Here is a 24,665-nt window from a genome sequence, read left to right as displayed (position 1 = left end):
AGTATCGTTCTTTCTCATGTTCCTTTTTTCATGGTTGATCGCAACGAGTGAATATTGTTCATTTACTAATAGATAAATGGTAGAAATTTAGTTAAAAGTAATGGTATAACTACAACGTCGATTTACCTCTCACAACATATTACAATGTTGTATAAATTACCATTATAGGATACTTACCTCACACCATATTTCACGGTTCTATAATAGAATAGTCTACAAATCTAAATCAAATCTTATAAGGAGAGGAGGGTATTCATGAAAACGGGTCCCAAATAATAATAATTTATTATGGACACATAAACTTCTAATTTTGTTTGATTCCAAATTTTATTATTAATTGTTGTAATTGTTATTGTATTGGAAATTGGATGTAAATACATTATCTTTTAATAATTTATTTTAAGAGTAAAGATTTATTTTGATCGATCTTTCGAAAAAAATTCGAATGCCAATAAAGTCTTTGAAAATTTAAAAAATTCATAAAAGTCGAAAAAATATCAAATGTTTGTCAAAGTAATCATTTTTAGTAATTTTTTTATAACCCATTATAGAAACTATTTTGACTCATATTCATTATATTTAAATACTAGTTTAGATTTTTATTTTTTTTAGATATCAAATATGTAATTACATTTATAATAACCAAATTCACTCTTATTTTTATTAAAAAAGAAATATTACCATCCCAATTTTTTCTGCCCCAGGAGACATGTGGCCATTATTATAAAAGTTAACAATCATCTTAAGTGATAAGATTGTCCCCAGAAAAGGACAAAGGGTAATCCCTTATTTTGACATTTGATTTTATGGTAAATTGGTTCAGAGTTAAAAGTTAAAAATTCATTCAGAAATCAAATCAATAAAGTGGAGTATTCTATTGCAGCCCAGAATTGCAAATACAATTTGAAACCACTGCATAAAGCATACCATAATTTAAATTAAGTACACAGATTAGAAGATAAATCACCATTATTTAAATTAAGTACACAAAGATTACAAGATAAATCACCATTATTCAATTCAACCTCTACCAAACATATTTGATACAAGGCAATATATGTATTTGTATTTTTTGGGTACATATATATGTATTTGTATGAACCTAGCATAAACATGACTTTCCAATACAATACAAATTGGATAAAATGGTAGGCAGGATATCCAATTTACTCATTGTATTGTTTCCAAGTAGCTGATTATTATGTAGTACATATTTAACACAACCTATTCATCTACATATAAACGATTGGACTGTGATATGAACTCCTTTATGAACTCAGATTCCATCTTAATATTTTGTTCAACAAATTGCTTTATATTCATTGGATATGTTGAGTCAGGATAAGAAGAATTATAAAAAATAGTTGCAATAACTTTGTTCCAAGCATCGGTGGTATGGTTTTCATCCCAAAATACATACTCTCTTCGATTAGGACACGGTCTTTGATCGTGAATACATTCGCCATATGACCCAAATGCACAGCAAGCAACGGTCTTAACTGTAAAGCCTGTGATCCAAAACCATGGTTATATATGTTGCACGAGGACAAGGATGAATTATATTAGTCATTAACATAAGCTCATAAGAGAGAATGACATATTCTATTGTAGTAGATATTAGGTACTATTAATGTTTATGTAACAAAGTTTATAGTTATGTCCTTGTTTCTAGTAACATTATAGGATTCAAGAAAACTAAGTTTTTAATATAGAGACTTGAATTGAAGTATAATTAAAAAAAAGTAAATTTGTTACCCTTTGCATCGATTACAGCGCTGGTTCTGCTGTTTACAAAGATGAATTTTGAATTAATTGATGTCTCGTTATTTAATTGATCCACCAGAGATTTAAGCTTTTCACTAAAAATAAGTGATGCACTATTCAGAGGTTGAAAACAGGATCCATCAGAAATACGGAGTGGAATGCAGCCTAAACTTCCCAATCCAACCAACACATACTTTCTTGCTCCAACATAATGCAGAGCCTGCTCACAAAAAAATTCAACTTGTTCTGTTAAATCATACAAAATAACAGATTTTCAATTGATATAATATTTAAGAGTAGAGATAACAATAATATAAGTTAGGAGCTGATGTGAAAGAGTTGGGGCAGAGAGATATATATTTATGTTATGTAAACCTAATATAACAAGGAGAAGAATAGTCAAACACAAATTCTTATTCTCTAATAATACATAGTGGTAGCCTTTCAACGCTCCCGGACTCCCGGAGAAGTAGGCACAATTGATCGAACCTCCTTACAAAATCCCTTGTGTTATTCACTTTTCTCTATACTTTTTAACTATCGAGTTAGTTTCAAGGCTGACTAACATAAGACCGGAGCATTCTAGACTATGTCTATACTGATGTATGTGGACCTAATCAGGAACCATCCCTAGGAGATTCTAGGTATTTTGTTACCTTTGTTGATGACTTTTCTCGCAAGGCTTTAGTATTTTCTGAAGCATAAATTAGAAGTCTTTGCCAAGTTCAAAGTTTGGAAGGCAAAGGTAGAGAATCAGACTGATAGTAAAATCAAATACATGAAGTCAGACAATAGAATGGAGTACAAAGACTCACAGTTTCAGAAATTTTGTGAGGAATATCGCATTCAGAGACACTTTTCAATGAAGAAGACTTCTCATCAGAATGGTGTTATAAAGAGGACGAATAGAACTCTTACAGAGATGGTCAAATGTATGAAACAGAATGTTGAATTTTCCAAAGGATTTTAGGCATATGCACTTAGTATGACATGCTATATCATCAATAGATCACCACAAACTTCATTGGATGATAAAGTTGTAGTAGATGTATGGACAAGTAACCCAGTCAATTATAATATGTTACGCATGTTGGGTTGTCCTATTTATATAATATACCTAGTGATAAATGGTCTAAACTTGATCCGAAGTCAAAGAGGTGTATCTTTATTGGATATACCAAAAGTGTGAATGGGTTCAAGTTCTGGGATCCAGTCTCCAAAAAAGTGGTGTTGAGCATAAATGTAGTGTTTGATGAAGATTTTATGCTGAAACAGTCACTTTTGACAGAGGTGACCAGGCCAAATGGAGAGGAACCATACACTAGTTCAAGTCCAGAACATGATGATTCTCAGGCGGAGAGTTCAGGTGTGCAGAAGTATCTACTTGCTAGAGACAAGGATATGTGTCCTATCAAACCTCCAAAGAGATATGACTTTGGGGATATGGCTTCAGTTGCTCTCCATATCAGTTCAGGAGATCCATGTAGCTTTTAAGAGGCTATAAACAACCACGAGAATAAATAATGGATTGGTGCCATGATGGAGGAGATGGAGTCTCTATACAAGAACCAAACTTGGGGGCTTGTCTCATTTCTCCCAGACAAGTGTGTAATTGGGTGCAAGTGGGTGTACAAGAGGAAGCCAACAATATCAGAAAAAGAAGGGGAAAAGTTCAAGGCTCGTCTTGTAGCAAAAAGGGTATTACAATAGAAGGGTCGACTATAATGAGATTTTCTCCCCAGTGGTGAGACTTCTATTAGGGCAGTGCTTGCCTTGGTAACCAGTTGGGATATGCACTTAGAACAGATGGATGTGAAGACTACTTTTCTCCATGGTGAATTAGAGGAGAAAATTTTCATGATACAACCAAAAGGTTTCAGTGCAACTGGATAGGGTCACTTGGATTACAAGTTGAATAAGTCTCTATATGTGTTAAAATAGTCTCCCAGATAATGGTACAAGTGGTTTGACACTTATATGTTGAAGCTTGGTTACAAGCGTTGAGAGTATGATTGTTGTGTTTATGTAGGAAGCCTTGATGATAGTTCTTTTATTTTTCTGCTACTTTATGTTGATGATATGTTGATTGATGCTAATTATTTGAGTGATATCAACGAGCTGAAAGTCATGCTAGGTAAGGATTTTGACATGAAAGAATTAGGGGATACTAGGAAGATTCTTGAGATGGAGATTCACAAGGATAAGGGAGATACAAAACTATGGCTCTCCCAACAAAGCTATATTGAAAAGATCTTAGAGATTTGATATGAGCAATGCTAAAGTAGTGAGCACTCCTTGGCAAATCGCTTGAAGCTTTCCCTAGACCAGTGTTCATATGCCAATGCAGTGGATTGTTTAATGTATGTTATGGTTTGTACTAGATCGAACTTGGCACATGCAATTAGTCAAGTATGCAAATACATGTCGAAATTAGGGAAGCGGCATTGGGAAGCAGTCAAATGGATTTTCAGATATTTGAAGGGGACTACGACTACAGGTCTTAGTATCATGTTTGCAGCCAATAGAGTAAGCCTTCAGTTATTAGTTATGTTGATTCAGACTATGCAGGAAACTTGGATGATAGAAGATCCACAACGGGGTTTGTCTTCACCCTTGCAAGTGGACCAATTATGTGGACATCATCAATTCAGTTTGTTGTTGCTATGTCCACAACTGAAGTAGAGTACATGGTAGTTGGTGAAACTTCTAAAAAAGCCCTATGGCTGGTAAATGAGTTAAGCAATAAGCAAGGTGGAGTTCCGTTGCATTTTGACAGTTAGAGTGTTATCTTCTTGACAAAGAACCAGGTGTATCATGCTAAGACCAAAAATATTGATGTGAGATTTCACAAGATCAAAGAGTTAATAGGTTGTGGGCAGATATTATTCCAAAATGTTCATACTTCAGAAAATGTAGTTGATATGTTAACCAAGCCAGTTATCGTGGACAAGTTCAGGCATTGCCTGAGCTTGCTGAACATTCAATGATGCTAGACTATGGAGCGCTCCCAACCGAATGGCAGAAGATGGAGATTGATGATATTCAACAATTGGAGATTGTTATGCAATGACTCATATCTCTAGATAACAATAATACAAGTTATGTGCTTGGACTGATATAAAGATATTGGGGCAGATGGTTATATATTTATTTTATGTAAACCTAATGTAACAAAGAGAAGAATAGTCAAACATAAATTTTTATTCTCTAGTAATACATAATGGTAGCCTCTATGCTCCCGGGGACATATGCACAATTGACCGAACTCATTACTAAATCCCTTGTGTTATTCTTTTTTCTCTATACTCTTTTACTATTTGATTGCTCACTTATTTTCAATACTTTCTTTTATCAATAAATACAAGCATGTCATATTATTTTCATTTTATTTTATGTCCTATTAATAAAACTTTCCTCTTTTTTATGTACTAGATAAATAGTTTTTTTACCAAAATGAAAACAAAGTGACACATATTATATTAATGAATAATGTAGAAAATTTAGAACCTGGTTATTGCTGAGGTGATCTATATTCAATTGGCCAAATAAGAACAACAATAAACAAATTAGATATTACATCATAACTTAAAATCGTAAAGCATTAGATTTATAAGTTTATCGATTCATAAGGTTTTCAATTATCCATACATAACCAATGAGACTTCAAATTCATGCTTAACTCTACTAAACGTTTTCGCAAACCACACATGCCCTTATTGTCCTAAACTCCTAATCATTTTGTGGAAAACAGAAAAATTTAAACAAAAGTGATTTGAATGGTACCTCTAAATTTAGAGTTAATTCTTGAATAAGAATTTCTGCATACTGCTCATACGTGTAGATAGTGCTTGTAGGGTAGTACTCAGGAAGGAAGTAATTGTTTAGGTAATCATTGCTCCCTATATTCACATAATACAAGCACTTACCAAGGTATTGCTTAGCTTTTTTAAGACCTCCAAGTTTGGAAGCAATTTGGGTAACTATAACTCTGTGATTTTCTAATTGTAACCCCAAGCTTATATGAGCACCCTGCATTTTGTAACACTAATTTAGTAATATGCAAGAGGATTGTAACACAAATCTATAACCATCCACCAAAAAAATTGAAGATAAAGATGAACAAGTAATGAAAGAAAGAGTTTATTTGATTTGTTTATACGCTATTTCCTCCAGATTCATCGCGAATTCCAGCTGAACCAGATGCATAGTTCACACCTTTGAGGATGTCTGAATTACTGGTATTTGCAAAGGCCGGGATAAAATTCTCCAATCCAAGAAATTGTGCTGCAATATGCAAGCATTAGTCTGAATTTAATAAAAAAGTTAATGAAGAAAAAAGAGAAGCGGCCCAATGCGCGAGGCATTTGTAATGCTCCTTCAAGTCCAAACTTGGGGGAACCTTTTGTATCTTAGCCATGGCATTTCAACCTCAATGTATTTCATTCAATGATATATTAATTCAGTTTAGAAAGTTTATCAAGAACTTTCTATGTTCAGTTTAGAAAGTATATCAAGAACTTTCTATATTCAGTTAGAAGTTAGTTAATCTGTTATACATTGGTTATCTACATTCTAGCTCTAGTTATAGTGTTGAGGTTAGATATGTCTACTGATTGATTAATTTTTTTTGGGTATAAGCTTTACTTTAAACTTTTGAGGTCACATGCATGATGTCCTTTTCAAAGTAATGAATGTGTATCCTTCTATCTTACTTGATCATCAGTATGGGTAATAAATAACTGAGCGGTATCTCCTAGCATGTTTATCATGTGTAACATGAAAAAATCCAAATCTGAGAGCAAAAATTTTAGTTTATATTAATCAGAGGTGTGTCATCTTTGCACCTTAAATCAAGATTGTAGTAGTATTCTTTTGAGTTCTACTCCTCTCTAATATTACTCGAAAGTCCATTAGTAAAATATTAAGAGAAGAAGAACTTTTATAATTTAAAAAATTATTGAAAAATAATTTAAAATCATTTCTACTCAAGAATTATTTGTGTTATGTGTCATAATATTCCTTCAGTGTTGGATTATCAAATTATGGAGAGGATATGAATTGATTATATATAATCTTGTATATCAATGTGGTGTAACTTGAATCATTTAAGTATGTGGCTATGGACTCAATCATTGAATACACGTGTATATAAAATACGTTATTTGGAGGATCTCACTTATGTAACTAGCCTTATCCTGAAGAAGTTTAATTTCTTATATGGTATGATACTAACATCTTGAGGGCAAAAACAAATCAATAATGTTGCATCTACTATTTTCATTGACTATTCATGTTACCATTTCTGAGGAATTCATTCTAAAAACATGACACATATTTCTTTTAAAAATATTTAACTATTGACCATGCAAAGTTCAAAAATAAGAACTAAGAGATTAGAACAACAAGACGTTAATTTAGTAGTATAAGGTTTCATTCGATCTCCAGAAATACCAAAAAATCAATGATTCATTTTTTGAGAACGTCACTTGTTGGAAGGGACAGTCGCACAATCCGAAAGAGATTAATTTTTATTTATAAGGTAAGTAAATATTATTGATAGTACAAAAAAAAGAATAGATATGGAAGTAGTTATAAAGAAATCTTACTAATTATGTCAATTGTAGTTCGACCATTGGTAAATCTTCCGGTTGGGCCAGCTGGGAAATCTATACCATATGGTTTGAAATTAGATTTTGCATTTGTTGCAAGGTTGTTGTTGTTTCCACTATCAGACAAAGAATCGCCAAAGATAAAAAGACAAGGCACTTTGGATTCTGCATGAACATAATATTGGTTGTAGTTTGCAACAAAGAGAAGAGACAAAGCCAACCATATTTTACTCTCACAATACATCTTTAGGCAGAAAATTAAATGTTGGTTACTTGGTTATGACTGATCAGACCTCTACAATGTACATATTTATAGGGTGGGCATAAAAGTTTTGGGGTGTTATTGCATACATTAAAATAAGTTGAGACTCCAAAGCATCACTAGAAACAAGTTGAATTAAGAATCAGATATCAACTCGGTTTAGTTCAATAAGGATTTGTTTAACTCGAAATTCGGTTCGAGTTTGATGAGAGTTATTTTTTTGCTCGAGTTCGCATCAATTAAAGTTCACAAACTTTTCAGATTAATTCAAGTTGTATCATTCAGACAACTTAAATAATTAATTCATTTCTAAAAAAATATTGGACAAATTTATATATATAAATATAACAACAATAAACATAAAAATATTGCACATACATGGTATAATAATAATAAACATAAAAAAATTAGTTTTATATTACTATATATAAATAATATTTATATAATATATAATATATATAATATATAATAAATAAAAATATAATATATAATATAATATTATATATATAAATAAATAAATATATCAAACTAGTTCATGAATCTAAAGAGTAAAATTATATTCAGTTCAATTTTCAGCTCGTTTATATAATGAGTTCAATTTTCAGCTCAAGTTCGGCTCATTTGGTTCATGAACCAAATTTGTCAAGTTAAATAATGAATCAAATTTCGAACGAATAACGAGTTGATTTGATTCTTGCCAGTCTTATTCTAATGTACAAATATAATCATAATAAGATTTATATTCTTTATCTACCAATGTGTGGTTCAATTCAAGTAAGAAGAAATTATGTCTTTATACTTATCAGATAATATGGTTTTTATCTCCAATTTATACAAATATATTATTAGTATCAATCCTTGATTTTATGCATACAATATTAGGCAAGGTTAATATTTCACATATCAATCAGACGATAAAAAGGTGGGAACAATATTATATATTAATGGTGTAAGAGTTTGTTATACTTTTATTATATCATCCAATATTGTACTCAATCATCATCAACTTTTAAATAAAATTAATACAAATGAATAATGAATGATATTGTTTATGTATATATTTTTCTATTCTAATGATGAAAATGAATAATGATCATATACTTTATACTTAACTCATAATCGATCAACAGGTGCTAGTTCAAGTGGTACATGCTTAATTTCCTTTAAGCAAAGTCTTGGGTTCGAGTCTTGTAAATGGAAAAAACATCAGCTCAAAGAGTTAGCCCTACATAAATGTGGATATTCCCAATTCGGTTGCCTCAGTGCGGTGATCCTTGTGGGAAACAAAAAAAATATCATTGTCATCAATGAGTTATTAGTGAGTCATTAGTCAACCTCTCAATCACCAATCATATTAGGTAAGAAAAAATAAAAGATGGAGTTTCCTTGTAATAGGGACCCACTTAATTTATGTTTTCATTTATTATGAAAAAAGTGAATTTTTTATTGAAATATGGAAGGATTAATAAATATATTATAGTTATTATGAGTATATTTAGTATAAGTTATTTAATATTATAAAACGACTTATATTATCACGAGAAAAATATTTTTTAAATGCGACTTATAAATATGCATAGATGTTAAATCAAGATTTTCATCTTTGCTATTACTCATACTAGAAAGATCTACAAAATTTCTCATGAAATGTTGATGAACCTTGGTGGAGAATAGAAAATGGAACCCTTCTAGTAAAGACTTTATTCAATGTTGTGAAAATCCTAACTTCTCAACCTTTCTTAACAAGTCTTTTGGAGAACGGAAATGGCTGAGATATAAAAAAAGAGGAAACCAAAGAGAGAAGGCATAGATAATTGTGATTGAAAGAATCAATAAATTTTTATTATCATTCAACTAACAATCAATTATATGAGATACTTCATTATATAGGAAGTTGGTTGAGGTAACTACCTAATTACCTAACTTAATAAATTACATACACTTTAATAGCCAACACATGAGATAACAACCTAGCAAGTTGATAAGTGAATATTGAGCATGTCATGCTTAAAATGCAATTCTCGAACATATGAGAAGATATAACTTTGGTAAAATTAACAGAAAAGATGAAGAAAAAAATGAATGAGGAATGAAAGCTCGTGAATGAAGAAGATGAATCAAGAACCAAATTAGGTCTTGTGATTTATATTTGAGTTTGAATAAATTAAGTTTATTTATTTATATGAGTTACATAGAGGATATTTATAGAAGGAAAATCGATCCTAACTATCCAAAAAAATATCACTAAAATATCCTAACTAACAAAGGTAAATGAGATTGCTTCTAACGTGAGCAACCCATATTGATCTATTTTGGTGCGACGTGGTTGGCCTAGGATCGAGCCAACCCAACCTATGTGATTATGCCAAGGTTGGCCTCTAATAGAGCCAACCTAACCTTCATAATTGAGGGTTTTGTTGTGCCAAGGTCGGCCTATAACAAGTCAACTTGACATTCATGGTCGAGGTTTCTGTTGTACCAAGGTTGGCCTCTAACTGAGCCAATCATGCCTTCATGATCGAAGCCTCTGTGAATCTGACTAAGGCATGCATGACCTATCTGACCGAAGTTTGTGAATCTAGTGTGTGGCTTCTAACCGTGTCATGCACATATCATTTATTGAGCCATGTGCATCAATTGTCATGGTCACAATGCTTGTTTCTGACCAAGGTACCGTGGTGTCTAACCGAGGCTTGAATATTACCACACCGCAAGCTAGAGCACAAAAATTGTAGAGACCCAACTTGAGATGAATCTCAACATACTCTTTAGGACCAAGAGGCTTAGTGATGACTTCTACAAGTTGTAAATTTGAAGCAATAAGGAGAAGCTTTAGATATCCCTTAGCACATTCTTCTCTCCGTGTATGGCAATCAAGTTCAATGTATTTTGTTATTTCATGAAATATTAGGTTTAGGGCAATATAGAGAGCAGATTGATTATCATAATACATGGTTGATGGAGTATGAGGTAGAAGGTGGAGGTCCTAAAGTAAATAAGATAACCATTTAGTCTCACAAGTTGTAATTGTAATTGCTCTGTATTCTACCTCAAATGAACTTCTAGATATTGTTCTTTGCTTCTTGGATTTCCAAGAGATGAGTGACTTGCCAAAGTATATGCAATATCCACTAACAGAATGCCTTGTATATGGACAAGAAGGTCAATCACTATCACTATAGTCTTCTAAACGAATTGTGGAACTCGCTAGGAAGAAAATTCCTAATGCATGTGTTCACTTGAGATATCTAAGGACCTTCAAGGCAGAATCGTGATGAATAGAAGTAGGATTGGCCATGAATTGAGCTAATTGGTAACCACAAAAGCTATATATGGTCTTTTATTGGTCAAGTATATCATCCTGCCTACGAACCTTCGATAAGCAAGAGCAACATGATAAGGCTTACTGGAGTCTTGATACAAGTGAGTTCCACTTGTCATATGAGTGGTGGAAGGCTTGCCGGCAAATAGTCCTACATGAGAGACAATTTCGATGTTCCTCACAATATATTTCAATTTTCTATAAATTATTATTATAGGATACTTACCTCACAACATATTTCTAGGTTCTATAAATTTCTATTATATGATAGTATGCAAGTTTGAACCATATCGTATAAGGAGAGCAGGGTGTCTAATAGCCTAGTGCCCAACATGAAAATGAGTCCAAAAACAACAATAATTTAATATCTATATATAAACTTCTAATTTTGTTTGATGTCTAATTTTATTATTAATTGTTGTAATTGTTACTATGTTGGAAATTAGATGTCAATACATTATCTTATTAATTGATTTATTTTTAGAGTAAAGACATATTTTGTTTTAATAAATTTCTTGTGGGCACCAATTTAGTCCTTGAAAATTGAAAAACACGTAATAATCTACAAAAATATAAAATGTGAATCAAATTAGTTATTTTAACATTTTTATGATCCCTTATAAGGACTATATTTGACTCATATTCATAATATTTGACTCAATGTTATTAATATCGTATTGATCATCAAGTTAGTTAAGGTACTGATGTAGTGGTAAAGCGGTTTAACCGATAGTTCAATGTTTAAACTGCATACCAGTGAATTAGATATACACATATTTTATACTAACAATATTGTTGAAAAATTAATAAAGAAGACTATAACAATTTTTATTTATAAAATTTGTTAAAACAAAAATGTATCACTTGATGGTAAATCATGTTTAAGAAGTATAAAAATGTACTAGTAGTGTCTTTGATCTCCTATACCAACATTTTGGTAAAAATAAGTCATTTTGATTTAAAATAATTTTAAATGAAACTTGTTGGTACATCTGGTATGGTTCTGTTGAAAACAGGTCGGTTTGACCGATTTTCGTCAGTTTTGATCGGTATGATTGTCTGACCAATATAATTATTGTATCGTATCAGTATTAGGATTGGTTTATCATTTGAAAACTAATTTGACTATTATTTTTTACTATTTTTTTTGGGAATCAAATTTGTATACGCAAAAATGATAAAGATCAAAGTAAGTATTCACTTTTAGTTTTATTAAAAAGAAATATTATCATCCCATTTTTTTCTGCCCTAGGAAACATGTGCCCATTATAAAAGTTAACGATCACATTAAGTGATAAGGCTGTACTCATAAATGGACAAAGGGTGGTACCTTAATTTGACATTTGATTCAATGTTAAAATTTATTTAGAAATTAAATCAATAAAGTGGAATAATTTATATCTTTCCCGTAAGTATTCTCGCACTTAAGGCAATCATGTCCGAGCTAGAAACATCCATAGGTATGTGGGACTAACTCTCCGAATGAGTATTTTTCTATCCATAAGATTCAAACTCAAGACCTTGTTTAAGAGGAATCAAACATGTAACACTTGAACCAACATCCATTATAATGCACATGCAATTTAAAACAACTGTAGAGAGCATACCATAATTTCAATTAAGTACATAAAGATTATAAGAAAGATCACCATTATTCAACTTAACTTCTACCAAATATACTTGATAGAAGATAATGTATCTAATTGTATGAACCTAGCATAAACATGACTTTCCAATACAAATTAGATTAAATTGTAGGCATAATATCCAATTTACTCATTTTGTTTATTCCAAGTACTTGATTCTTATGTAGTACATATTTAACTCAACTTATTCATCTGCATATAAATGACTGGGCTGTGATATGAACTCCTTTATGAACTCAGATTTCATCATAATATCTTGTTCAACAAACTGCTTTATATTCAATGGATATGTTGAGTCGGGATAAGAAGAATTATAAAAAATCGTTGCAGTGACTATGTTCCAAGCATCAGTGGTATGGTTTTCATCCCAAAATACATACTCCCTCCTATTAGGACATGTCCTTTGATTGCGAATACACTCACCATATGACCCCGATATGCAGCAAGCAACGGTCGTAACTGTAAATCCTGAGATCCACAACCATGGTTATATATGTTGCATGATGACAAGGATCAATTTTTTTAGTCATTAACATAAGCTCACAAGAGAGAATAACATGTTGTATTGTAGTAGATACTAGGTACTATCAAGAGAACTAAGTTTTTTAATATAGAGACTTGAACTGAAGTATAATTAAAAAAACTAAAATTGTTACCCTTTGCATCGATTACAGCGCTGGTTGTGCTGTTTAAAAAGATGAATTTTGAATTAATTGATGTCTCGTTATTTAATTGATCCACCAGAGATTTAAGCTTTTCACTAAAAATAAGTGATGCACTATTCAGAGGTTGAAAACAGGATCCATCAGAAATACGGAGTGGAATGCAGCCTAAACTTCCCAATCCAACCAACACATACTTTCTTGCTCCAACATCATGCAGAGCCTGTTTACAAAAAATCAATTTTTTTTCTGTTAAATTATACTGAATAATTGATATTCAATTAATATATTATTTAAGAGTCTGCTTGATTTAAGGAAACTTTCATCTTTTAATTACTTATTTTTATCAATAGATACAAGCATGTCACATTGTTTTCATTCTATTTTATGTCCTCTTAATACAACTTTCCTTTTTTATTTCCCATAAAAATTGTTTTTTTTTACCAAAATGAAAATAAAGTGACACATATTATATTAATGAATAATGTAATGAAAATTTAGAAACAAGTTATTATCAAGGAGATCCATTATAATCAATAGATCAAGGAAGAATAATAATAAGTAGAATAGACATCACAATTACTTAACTTAAAATCTTAAAACATTATATTTATATGGCTTTCAATTATTCATGGTTCATGCATAATTAATATGAGACTTCAAATTCACACTTAACTCTAACAAAATGTATTAGCAAACCAAACATACCCTTATAGTCTGAAACTCCTAATCACTTTGTGGAATACAAGCAAAATTTAAACAAAGTGCTTTGAATGGTACCTGTAAATTAAGAATTAATTCATCAATAAGAGCTTCTGCATACTGTTCAGGGGTATAGATAGTGCTTGTCGGGTAGTACTCAGGAAGGAAGTAATTGTTTAGGTAATCATTGCTCCCTATGTTCACATAATACAAGCATTTGCTAAGGTACTCCTTAGCTTTTTTAAGACCTCCAAGTTTGGAAGCAATTTGGGTAACTATGACTCTGTGATTTTCTAATTGTAACCCCAAGCTTATATGAGCACCCTGCAGTGTGTAACACTAATTTAGTAACATGGAAGAATATTGTAATACATATCCTATAACCATCCACCAAAAAAATTGAAGATAAAGATAAACAAGTAATCGCAGAAAAAATTTATTTGATTTGTTTATACTCTATTTCCACCAGTCTCTTCACGAATCCCAGCTGCACCAGATGCATAGTTTACACCTTTGAATATGTTTGAACCACTTGTATTTGCAAAGGGTGGGATGAAGTTCTCAAATCCAAGAATTTGTGCTGAAATATGCAGGCATTAGTCTGAATTTAACAAAAATAATTAATGAAGAAAATAGAGAAGTAGCTCAATGCACGAGGTTCTTGCAACAACTCTTCCGAGCTACAAACTTGGGGGAACTTTTGGCACCTTAGCATGACATTTAAACCTCTATGCATTTAATTCAATGATAGATTAATTCAGCTAAGTAAGTTTATTTAGAACTTCCTATTTTCAGTTAGAAGGTAGCTAATATGTTATACAATGAGTTGATTGGTGAAGTTATGCATCACATCAATTTATATAATTGAGATTATATTCAATTAATAACAATCAAGTTTTTATCTCACCAATTTATTGGAATATAATCAATAGTTAGTTAGTTTGGTTAAGAAGTTTCTATTTTTAGTTTGGTAGTTATTGTTAGTTAGCCATATATAGAAACTTGTATAAGTAGGATTGATATCTTGTTAATCAAGTAACCATTCATTGAAACTCAAAACTCTCAACTCCTCTCTTTACTCTTCTTCTTCTCCTTCTATTTTTCGTTAACATTTGGTATCTAGAGCTACAAAAAGATCAAGCCATTTCCGCTGCAAACATGGCTCAAGCAACAGGAAACTTTGTCACTAATCTCCCCGTGCTTGATGGAAAGAATTGGTCAAGATGGAGCATTCAGATGAAAGCCATCCTTGGCTATCAAGAAGTTGCAGACATTGTTGAGGAAGGGTTGCCAGTATTAGAAGAAGGAGCAACAGAAGCATAAAGAAATGCTCATAAACAGAACAAAAAGAGAGATTGTAAAGCAATTTGTCTCCTTCACCAAGCAGTGGACAATGCCCACTTTGAGAAGATTGCAGGGTCTGCAACAGCAAAGGAGGCTTGGGATGCATTGGAAAAGCATTATGCAGGGGCTGCTCAGCTGAAGAAAATTCGGTTACAAACAATGAGGAGGCAGTATGAGCTTATGCAAATGGATGAGGGAGAAAGAATTGCAGATTTCTTCACAAGGATCATAACTCATGTGAATGGAATGACGTCATGTGGTGAAAGAATGGAGGATGCTGCAATTGTTGAGAAAGTCTTGAGAACCGTGACTCCCAAGTTTGATCATGTTGTGGTGGCAATTGAAGAATCAGGGAGAGTGGAAAAAATGAGAATTGAAGAACTACAAGGGTCTCTTGAAGCACATGAGCAGAGACTCAATATGAGCAGAGACTCAATGAAAGATTAACTGATAGGCCCTCTCACAAAGCCCTGCAAACTCAAACATCAACAAAGAGAGGAAATTTCAATATGAAGAATTTCAATAAGAATTCAAGCAAGACTTGGGATTCAAAAGGTGGACCAAGAAAGGGAGTTGATCTGCAAGATCAGTTCAGTAGGAGGAATGATGGAAAATAATCCAAGAACTGGAAAAGGACTGATAAGAGGAGAATAAAATGTTATAATTGTGACAAACTAGGACACTTTGCTTCTGAATGTTATGCACCAAACAAAAACCAACATCAAGTGAAGCAGGATACTGAAGCAAATCTTGCTAAGGAAGAGGGTGAAGACTTTGATGATGAGGCAGTTCAGCTAATGATGACAACAACAACCAGCAAACTTAGAAGTGATGTATGGTACCTTGACTCAGGGTGTTCCAATCACATGACTGGACACAAGGACTGGCTAGTGAATTTTGATCCAACCAGAAGAAATAAGGTGAAGTTTGCTGACAACAGAGTTGTAGCAGTTGAAGGAACAGGGGATATTCCACTAAGGATGCAAGATGGTAGAAAAACACTCATAACTGATGTGCTATTTGTTCCTAACATGAAGACTAACCTCATTACTATTGGTCAGCTGCATTAGAAAGGGCTCAACATGGAGTTGTACAATGGTTTCTTAGAAATCTATGACAACAAGAAGAGAAGATTACTCAGGGCACCCCTTTCAAGCAACAGAACATTTCAGGTGAAGCTAGACGCAGCAAAGGCTCAATGCTTGAATGCTGAAACCAATATTGATGAATCTTGGCTTTGACACTTAAGGTATGGTCACTTAAACTTCAGAGATCTAAAGATGCTGAACCAGAAAAACTTAGTCATTGGTTTACCTGAAATAAGATCACACTTGCCAATATATGATAGTTGTATAATCAGTAAACAAACAAGAAATCCTTTCAACAAGAACACTCAAGCCAAAGCCACTAGTTTATTGCATATTGTTTACTCTGATGTGTGTGGACCTTTTGAAGTAAATTCACTAGGTGGGAATAGATACTTTGTATCTTTCATTGATGAATATAGTAAGAAGATGTGGGTCTATCTCATCAAGGCCAAAAGTGATGTTTTTGAATACTTGAAAAGGTTCAAAGCAGAAGCTGAAAGACAATCAGGAAAACAAATAAAGATATTCAGAACTGATGGAGGAGGGGAATTCACATCAAGGGAGCTTGAGAAATTATGTGTTGATCAAGGCATAATACATGAGGTGACAGCCCCCTACACTCCACAACACAATGGTGTAGCTGAAAGGAGAAACAGGACAGTAATGAATATGGTGAGGTGTATGCTGAGGTGCAAAGGATTGCCACACAACCTATAGGGAGAAGCAGTCACAACAGCCACCTATGTTCTAAATAGATGTCCAACTCAAAGCCTAAAAAATCAAGTCCCTGAGGAAGTATGGACTGGAAGAAGGCCATCAGTAAAGCATCTGAGAGTGTTTGGATCAATATGCTTCAAGCACATCCCAGATCAAATAAGAAAGAAACTTGATGATAAGAGTGAGCTAATGATTTTTGTTGGCTATCACTCAACAAGAGCATACAAGCTACTAAATCCTGTGACAAATCAAATAGTCTTCAGAAGGGACGTGCACATTGATGAGATGAGCACATGGAATGACCTTCATAAGAGAATTGAGAAAAGCTCAATTATGCCTCTAATTCATGTACCAGAAGATCAGGATGAGTATGAAGTTGCAGATGAAAACAACACAACCTCAAGAACAGATTCTGCAAGAATTGTATCAAGGCCTGCAAGGGTAAGACAACCATATATGAGGCTTAATGAATATGAGCTATTTCCTGATGATGCAATTACAGATGAGGGTGATCTAATCCATCTTGCACTAATGGGAGAAACTGAACCAATCACTTTTCAAGATGCTATGAAGGAAAATGTATGGGTCAGTGCTATGGAAGAAGAACTTAAGGCAATTGAGAAGAATAACACCTGGACAAAAGCTAACCTACCTACAGGAAAAGTTCTTATACCTGTAAAGTGGGTATACAAAGTGAAACTCAGGCCAGATGGCAGTGTCTCAAAGCACAAGGCAAGGTTGGTTGCCAAAGGGTTCTTGCAGAAGGAAGGTTATGACTACACTGATGTCTTTGCACCTATGGCAAGGTTTAAGACAGTGAGGCTGATTGTAGCATTGGCAAGCTGGTTTGGGTGGAAGTTATGGCAACTTGATGTCAAGAGTGCTTTCCTCAATGGGCCTCTTGAGGAGGAAGTGTACATAACACAACCTCCAGGTTTTGACATAGCTCACAAGGAAACAAATGTCCTGAAATTGAATAAAGCTCTCTATGGACTTAAGCAAGCTCCAAGAGCTTGGAATAAGAGAATAGACTCATTCTTAAGGTCTATTGGCTTCACCAAATGCAAGAAAGAACATGGAGTCTATGTAAACTCATCAAGTGAAGGAGAAACAACCCTGCTCTGCCTATATGTTGATGATCTAGTCATTACTGGTTTGTGAATCTGTAGTTCTAAGCATAAAAAACAAAGTGAAGTCTGAATTCGAGATGACTGATTTAGGTGAATTGGCCTATTTCTTGGGAATGGAATTTCAAAAGACTCACAAATGAGTAATAATGCATCAGAAGAAGTATGTTAAAGATATTCTAAGCAGATTTCAAATGTTTGAATGCAAATCAGTAGTTGTACCAGTTGAAGGAAAGGTTGGCTTGATTGATAAAGAAGCAGATAAACCAACAGATCCAACTCTCTTTAGGCAAATGGTAGGTTGTCTTCGGTTTATTTGTCACACTAGACCAAAGATAAGCTATGCTGCAGGAGTAATCAGCAGGCATATGGCTAATCCTAAGCAATCTCACTTGATTGCAGCCAAGAGGATAATGAGATACTTAAGAGGAACCATGAACTATGGAATTTTGTTCTCCAACCAGACAGAGATGAATGAATCTTGCTTTGTTGGTTACTCAGATTTAGATTGATGTGGAGACAAGGAGGATAAAAAAAGTACCTCTGGTTATGTGTTCTCCATATTTGGTGCACTTGTGTCATGGAGTTCCAAGAAGCAAGATGTGGTGGCTTTTTCCACATGTGAGGCTGAGTATATAGCAGCTTGTAGTGCAGCTTGCCAGGGTCTATGGTTGACATCTTTGATAGCAGAATTGCAGTGTGGTGAGCTTAGTAAATTTGAGCTAATGGTAGACAACAAGTCAACAATTAACTTAGCCAAGAATCCAGTTAGTCATGGAAGGTGCTAACATATTGAAACAAGGTTTCATTTCTTAAGAGATCAAGTTGAAAAGGGGAAGGTGAAGTTGGTCCACTGTCCAACAGAAGAACAGGTTGTGAATGTGCTAACCAAAGGCTTGAAGATAGAAAGATTTCAAAAATTGAGAAACATGCTAAAGGTTCTTTGTTTTGACTAAGAACAAGAGGCTATGTACTTGGTTGTGTACTTGTAAAATGATAACTCTTGATTAAGGAAGGGTATTGGAATGTAATCAATAGTTAGTTAGTTTGGTTAAGAAGTTTCTATTTTTAGTTTGGTAGTTATTGTTAGTTAGCCATATATAGAAACTTGTATAAGTAGGATTGATATCTTGTTAATCAAGTAACCATTCATTGAAACTCAAAACTCTCAACTCCTCTCTTTACTCTTCTTCTTCTCCTTCTATTTTTCGTTAACACAATTGTATTCAATTAACTATTATTAAATTTATTTTTCAGTTAATTCTTCCCATATATTCCATACTCTAAAATAGCATGAGCCATGAGGTACATTTTGTGCTTATCTTCATTCTAGCTCTTGTTATAATGTTGAGGTTAGATATGTCTACATTGGTTATTTTTTTGGGTATAAGCTTTTACTTCAAACTTTTAAGGTCAAATGAATGATGACCTTTTCAAAGTAATGAATTTGTATCCTTATATCTTACTTGACCATCAATAAGGACAATAAATAATTGAGCACTATCTCCTACCATGTTTGTCATGTGTAATATTAAATGATCTAAATCTGAGAGCCAAAATTTTAATTTATGTTCATATTTGAGGTGTGTCATGTTGGCTCCTTAAATCAAGATTGTATCACTATTTCCTTTCAATTCAGCTCGCCTCCATTACTTCTCCGGAGTCCATTACTGAAATATTAATAGAAATGAGCATTTTTAATTTAAAGAATTATTGAAAAATAATTTAAAATTATATATGTCAAAGATTTATTGGTCTTATGTGTCACAATCTTTATTTAGCACTGGACTATTCTGAATGTGAATTGACTCCTTTTGGGTTATCTATAATGGTGCATATTAATGTGTGTTAATCCAAGTGGAACAAGCTTGAATCATTTAGAGTGTAATATCTATGTTATATTGATAGTATAAAGATTTATGTGCAGTCAGTGTATCATCTACTATTCATTTATATTATTTTTATTTAAGAGTCAATAGTAATTGTAAATCAATGGTAGATAAAACTACAGTGTAATTTTTTTTTTGCACTATTGATGTATAATTTTATTCTCAATTATTTAAGTATGTGGCCATGGATTCAATCATTGAATATACGTGTATATAAAATACTTTATTTGGAGGATCTCACTTATGTAACTGGCCTTTCTAATTTCTTATATGGTATGATACTAATATCTTGAGTGCAAAAACAAATCTACGATAATACATCTAGTATTGTAAGTGGTCCATTAGTGATGTCTATTCCAGGATTGGATGCTAGTTTCATTGACTATTCATGTTACCATTTCTCAGTAATTCATTCTAAAAACATGACACATATTTCTTCTAAAAATATTTAACTATTGAGCATGCAAACTTCAAAATAAAACAAAGATATTAGAGATCTAAGTAGCTATATATAAAGAAATCTTACTAATTATATCAATTGTAGTTCGACCATTAGTAAATCTTCCAGTTGGGCCAGCTGGGAAATCTATACCATATGGTTTGAAATTAGATTTCGCATTGGTTGCAAGGTTGTTGTTGTTTCCACTATCAGACAAAGAATCACCAAAGATAAAAAGACAAGGCACTTTGGATTCAGCATGAACATAATTTTGGTTGTAGTTTGCAACAAAGAGAAGAGACAAAGCTAACCATATTTTACTCTCACAATACATCTTTAGGCAGAAAATTAATGTTGGTTACTTGGTTATGATTCAGGAGACAAGAGTGAACAACCACCATATGGAAGACACATATTTATAGGGTGGGCATGCATATCCAAGTTTTGGGGTTTTATTGCATAAATTAAAATAAATTGAGACTCCAAACTACATAGATAATCATAATTAGATTTATATACTTTATCTACCAATGTGTTGGTTCAATTCAAGGAAGAAGAAATTGTCTTTTACTTATAAGATAATATGGTTTTATCTTCAATTTATAAAAATATATTATTAGGATCAATCGTTGATGATTGTATGCATACAGTATGAGGCAAGGTTAATATTTCACATATCAATCCAATGATAAAAAGTTGAGAAAAGAATTATACAATAATGATATAAGAGTTTATTACACTTTCTTTATATCATTCAACATTTATATTTATTTATTATTTACTTTTAAATATAAGTAATATAAATGAAAAATAAATAATATATTATTTATGTATGATGATTATATACCTTATACATACTTAATTCATATAATTGTAGTTAGTCATCAGTCAACCTCTCAATCACCAATCATATCATGTAAGAAAAAATAAGTGATGGAGCTTCTTTGCAACAGAGACCCACTACTTCAAACTTTTTAAAACAAAATTTAATAAGCATACTGAGAGTTGGGCAAATAAATACATCTTCAATCATGGATTCTAAGTCATATTTGTATAATACAATGAGGAAAATTGCAAGATCAAAAATTTGACTTTTGAATTTATCAAAAAAATTATATAAGTATTCTAAAATTATATTTTCATTTATTATTATGAAAAAGTGAAAAGTTTATTAAAATAGGAAGGGATTAATAAATATATTATAGTTCTCATGAGTATATTTAGTATGAGTTATTTAATATTATCTATAAAATGACTTATATTATGATGAGAAAAATATATATTTTAAAATATGACTTATAAATATGTATAGATGTTAAATCAAGATTTTCACCATTGCTAATTTGCTATTGCTCACACTAAAATATTTAGAAAATCATTGTTTTCTCTTAGACTACCCTCTTTGGTATGAAAGTTCTCATGAAGATATGTATGCAATGTTCATGAACCTTGGTGGAGAAAAGAAAATGAACTCCTCTTGTAGAGGCCTTATTCAATGTTGTAAAAATGATAACTTCTCATCCTTACTTAACAAGATTTGTAGAAAATGGGAATGGTTGAGATGAAAGAAAGAGGGAACCAAAGAGAGAAGGATAGATAATTGTGTTTGAAAGACTCAGTAATTTTTTTATATCATTCAACTATATATCTATCAATTACATGATATACTACATTATATATAGGAAGTTGGTTGAGGTAACTACCTAATTACCTTACTTATTTAATAAATTGCATACACTTCAATTCATTGCCAACCCATGATATAACTTCTACAATTAAGATAGACATTGTTATTTTAAGCTTTAACATCCTCTTCTTTATCTATACAAGTAGCTAACAACTTGCAAGCTCACAAGTGAATATTGAGCATCTCAAGTTTGGAATGCCAATTGTAGAACATATGATGGGATAGAACTTTGATAAAAATGTCAACAATTTGAGAAGAAGTAATATATGTAGGAAACCTGATTTGATTATTTGTCTGATTGATTGATAGTCCACCTCTATATATTTTGTTCCCTTATAAAATACAGAATTAAGCAAAGATGAGAAGTTACTATTTTTACATGATATCAGATCTTCCTCATTGAAGAGACTTTGCTATGTTATTTGATTTGTGTTGATCAAGCTCATCCATTAAATTTCTCTCTTTATATCTTCCTCATTCGAAGTATGAAAAATATCATGATAAATGCAATAAATTCAATCCAACATAACATGGCTCATCCGTTCCTTGAGTTCTATGAACTCTAACTTGATCTCTTGATTTGATATTGATTCTGCCATTATTTTTTACTGAAGAATGGTGTTATAAGGGTGCTTAGGTGCAATAGTAGTTGAGTGAAATTAACCAATTATTTAAATGATAAGTTAAGTTGATTATTGTCCTCATTTCTTCAATGACGTTTTTATTTATTGTAATATGATGAATGAATGAGATGCATGAGTAAATGAGAATGCAATTTTGATACCTATGACTTAGAAATGTATGAATATACAAAAATGAACTGATTTAGAAATTGCATGTGATGTAGATAAGGCACGTGTGTAATTTTTTTCATTTTAAAATTCATAAAATATTAGAAAATAAAATCTTGCATGTATATGATTTCGAATATGTAATTATTTAATGTTATCTAAATCTTGCATGGAGAGATTTAAGATAGCATATAAAATGATATGGTAAGATGATAAATTAGAATGCATGATATATTAATGTGTAATTCAATGTTTGATTAATATATTTTACTTTTTAACTAGAAGTATGAACGTATGAATAAATAAATGAATGTATTTTTCCTTTTGAATAATATATATAAATATTTGATAATAAAAGTTACATGTTCCTTAGAATAATATCGTAAGGTAGTTCAATCATTGTACTACATATGGAGTGACATGTATTGATTAAACTTTTAATATGCAACAAGGGAGGGAGTTGGGGAAAAAAGGTGACACCACGTGTTTCATACTCATATACATTGTACAGTGTCTCATGCACCTTTATTCAAATTTCGTTTTCATTAATTATCGAGTCATTAAAACTTGGCCCTTAGATTAAATACTTCTATGAGGATATATTCATGATAATCAGATCAATAAAATTTTGACCACAAATTAAAAGCTCAATTCAAAGTGAAACATTTATGCATTTGTACTATATATATAAAGATTTATATGGTCTTAATATATTATTTATCATTCACTTGTATTACTTTTATTTCAAAGTCAATAATGATATAGTTAAATGGTGGATGATACAATAACAATGTAAAAATCTTTTATATTGTTAGTGTATTCATATGTTCTCTAACTCATTAAAATTAAGTTCTAAATAATAGTACCAAAAAATAAAAATATATTTGTCCTGATATAACATATTAGATATGTCTTATAGAAGTTTTTCTCATACTAAGTCATGATCCAATTGGTACCAAGTGTGTTGTAACACCGTGTTTATCAGAACACTTTTAATTAAATAATTAGTATTAATGAATTAATTATAAAAATTAATCAGTAATGTTTTAGGCTAAATATCAGTTGTATTATGATTTTCTTGTTTTCCCTGTTTTTTCAAGATTTTTGGAGAATAAAAGTTTTCGAGACGATTTCGAGTCGTTTTATCGAGTTTTTGTCAACTTTTTGAGTTCCATAACTCGGAATCGAATTCCAATTTCGCTGTTGACTTTGAAATATTATTTCTAGTCACAATAGACAGCACGTTTGTCCGTAACTCATCTCTAGATATTTTTCACCTCGAAATTCAAGTTTCGACGTTTCGGGTAAATATCCTAAATTGGGAGATTGTATATTTCTGGACGAAATTATTCGAAAATGTTCGGACACGACATTTATCAGGAAATTACATCATATTAATAAAGTTGGAAGTCATCATTTCATGAGTCACTTACTTGTTACATAAGTAATGCAAAATCTTCCAAAAGCCCCTAAATCACTCAACAAATCCTCTCACTCCACCACCATTAGACACATCATTTATGCTAGTTTAAATCTACTAATTTTGCATTAAATTTTCTGATTTGATGAGGGTGAGGCTCTCCTATAAATACCTCACCCCAATCTCTCATTTTTAC

At 32.0% G+C, this 24,665-nt stretch overlaps 2 protein-coding genes and 1 long non-coding RNA gene across 3 annotated transcripts; 1 reads left to right on the top strand and 2 right to left on the bottom strand.

Moving 5' to 3' along the window:
• The first annotated feature begins 1,082 nt into the window (after positions 1 to 1,082).
• LOC109337901 lies at positions 1,083 to 13,295 on the top strand. The gene is made up of 2 exons (XR_002106491.1): positions 1,083 to 1,175; positions 12,771 to 13,295. It is a non-coding gene; the product is annotated as an uncharacterized LOC109337901 (long non-coding RNA).
• LOC109337900 (GDSL esterase/lipase At1g29660-like) lies at positions 1,183 to 7,667 on the bottom strand. The gene is made up of 5 exons (XM_019574983.1): positions 7,371 to 7,667; positions 5,924 to 6,048; positions 5,548 to 5,793; positions 1,756 to 1,984; positions 1,183 to 1,508 (listed from the first exon to the last, which is right to left on the bottom strand). The coding sequence occupies exons 1-5, from the start codon at positions 7,615 to 7,617 to the stop codon at positions 1,225 to 1,227; spliced, it is 1,131 nt and encodes a 376-aa protein (XP_019430528.1). The 5' UTR covers positions 7,618 to 7,667; the 3' UTR covers positions 1,183 to 1,224.
• On the bottom strand, positions 12,720 to 20,952 carry LOC109337899 (GDSL esterase/lipase At1g29660-like). The gene is made up of 5 exons (XM_019574982.1): positions 20,659 to 20,952; positions 14,423 to 14,547; positions 14,046 to 14,291; positions 13,260 to 13,488; positions 12,720 to 13,071 (listed from the first exon to the last, which is right to left on the bottom strand). Exons 1-5 carry the CDS (start codon positions 20,903 to 20,905, stop codon positions 12,788 to 12,790), a joined length of 1,131 nt encoding a protein of 376 aa, XP_019430527.1. The 5' UTR covers positions 20,906 to 20,952; the 3' UTR covers positions 12,720 to 12,787.
• Positions 20,953 to 24,665: the final 3,713 nt, after the last annotated feature.

The sequence above is a fragment of the Lupinus angustifolius genome, unplaced genomic scaffold (genome assembly GCF_001865875.1).
Source record: "Lupinus angustifolius cultivar Tanjil unplaced genomic scaffold, LupAngTanjil_v1.0 Scaffold_15_79, whole genome shotgun sequence".
NCBI lineage: Eukaryota > Viridiplantae > Streptophyta > Magnoliopsida > Fabales > Fabaceae > Lupinus > Lupinus angustifolius.
This window is presented reverse-complemented; position numbering and strand designations above follow the sequence as displayed.

What these genes read in the sequence shown, in the direction of transcription:
- LOC109337900 (XM_019574983.1), bottom strand. Translation starts at nt 7,617, where the DNA reads ATGTATTGTGAGAGTAAAATATGGTTGGCTTTGTCTCTTCTCTTTGTT. An exon ending in AATTAACTCTAAATTTAGAG is followed by an intron (nt 1,985 to 5,547) that starts GTACCATTCAAA and finishes TTTTGTGAGCAG; the next exon opens with GCTCTGCATTATGTTGGAGC. An exon ending in CGCTGTAATCGATGCAAAGG is followed by an intron (nt 1,509 to 1,755) that starts GTAACAAATTTA and finishes TTTGGATCACAG; the next exon opens with GCTTTACAGTTAAGACCGTT.
- LOC109337899 (XM_019574982.1), bottom strand. Translation starts at nt 20,905, where the DNA reads ATGTATTGTGAGAGTAAAATATGGTTAGCTTTGTCTCTTCTCTTTGTT. An exon ending in AACTACAATTGATATAATTA is followed by an intron (nt 14,548 to 20,658) that starts GTAAGATTTCTT and finishes TGCATATTTCAG; the next exon opens with CACAAATTCTTGGATTTGAG. An exon ending in AATTAATTCTTAATTTACAG is followed by an intron (nt 13,489 to 14,045) that starts GTACCATTCAAA and finishes TTTTGTAAACAG; the next exon opens with GCTCTGCATGATGTTGGAGC.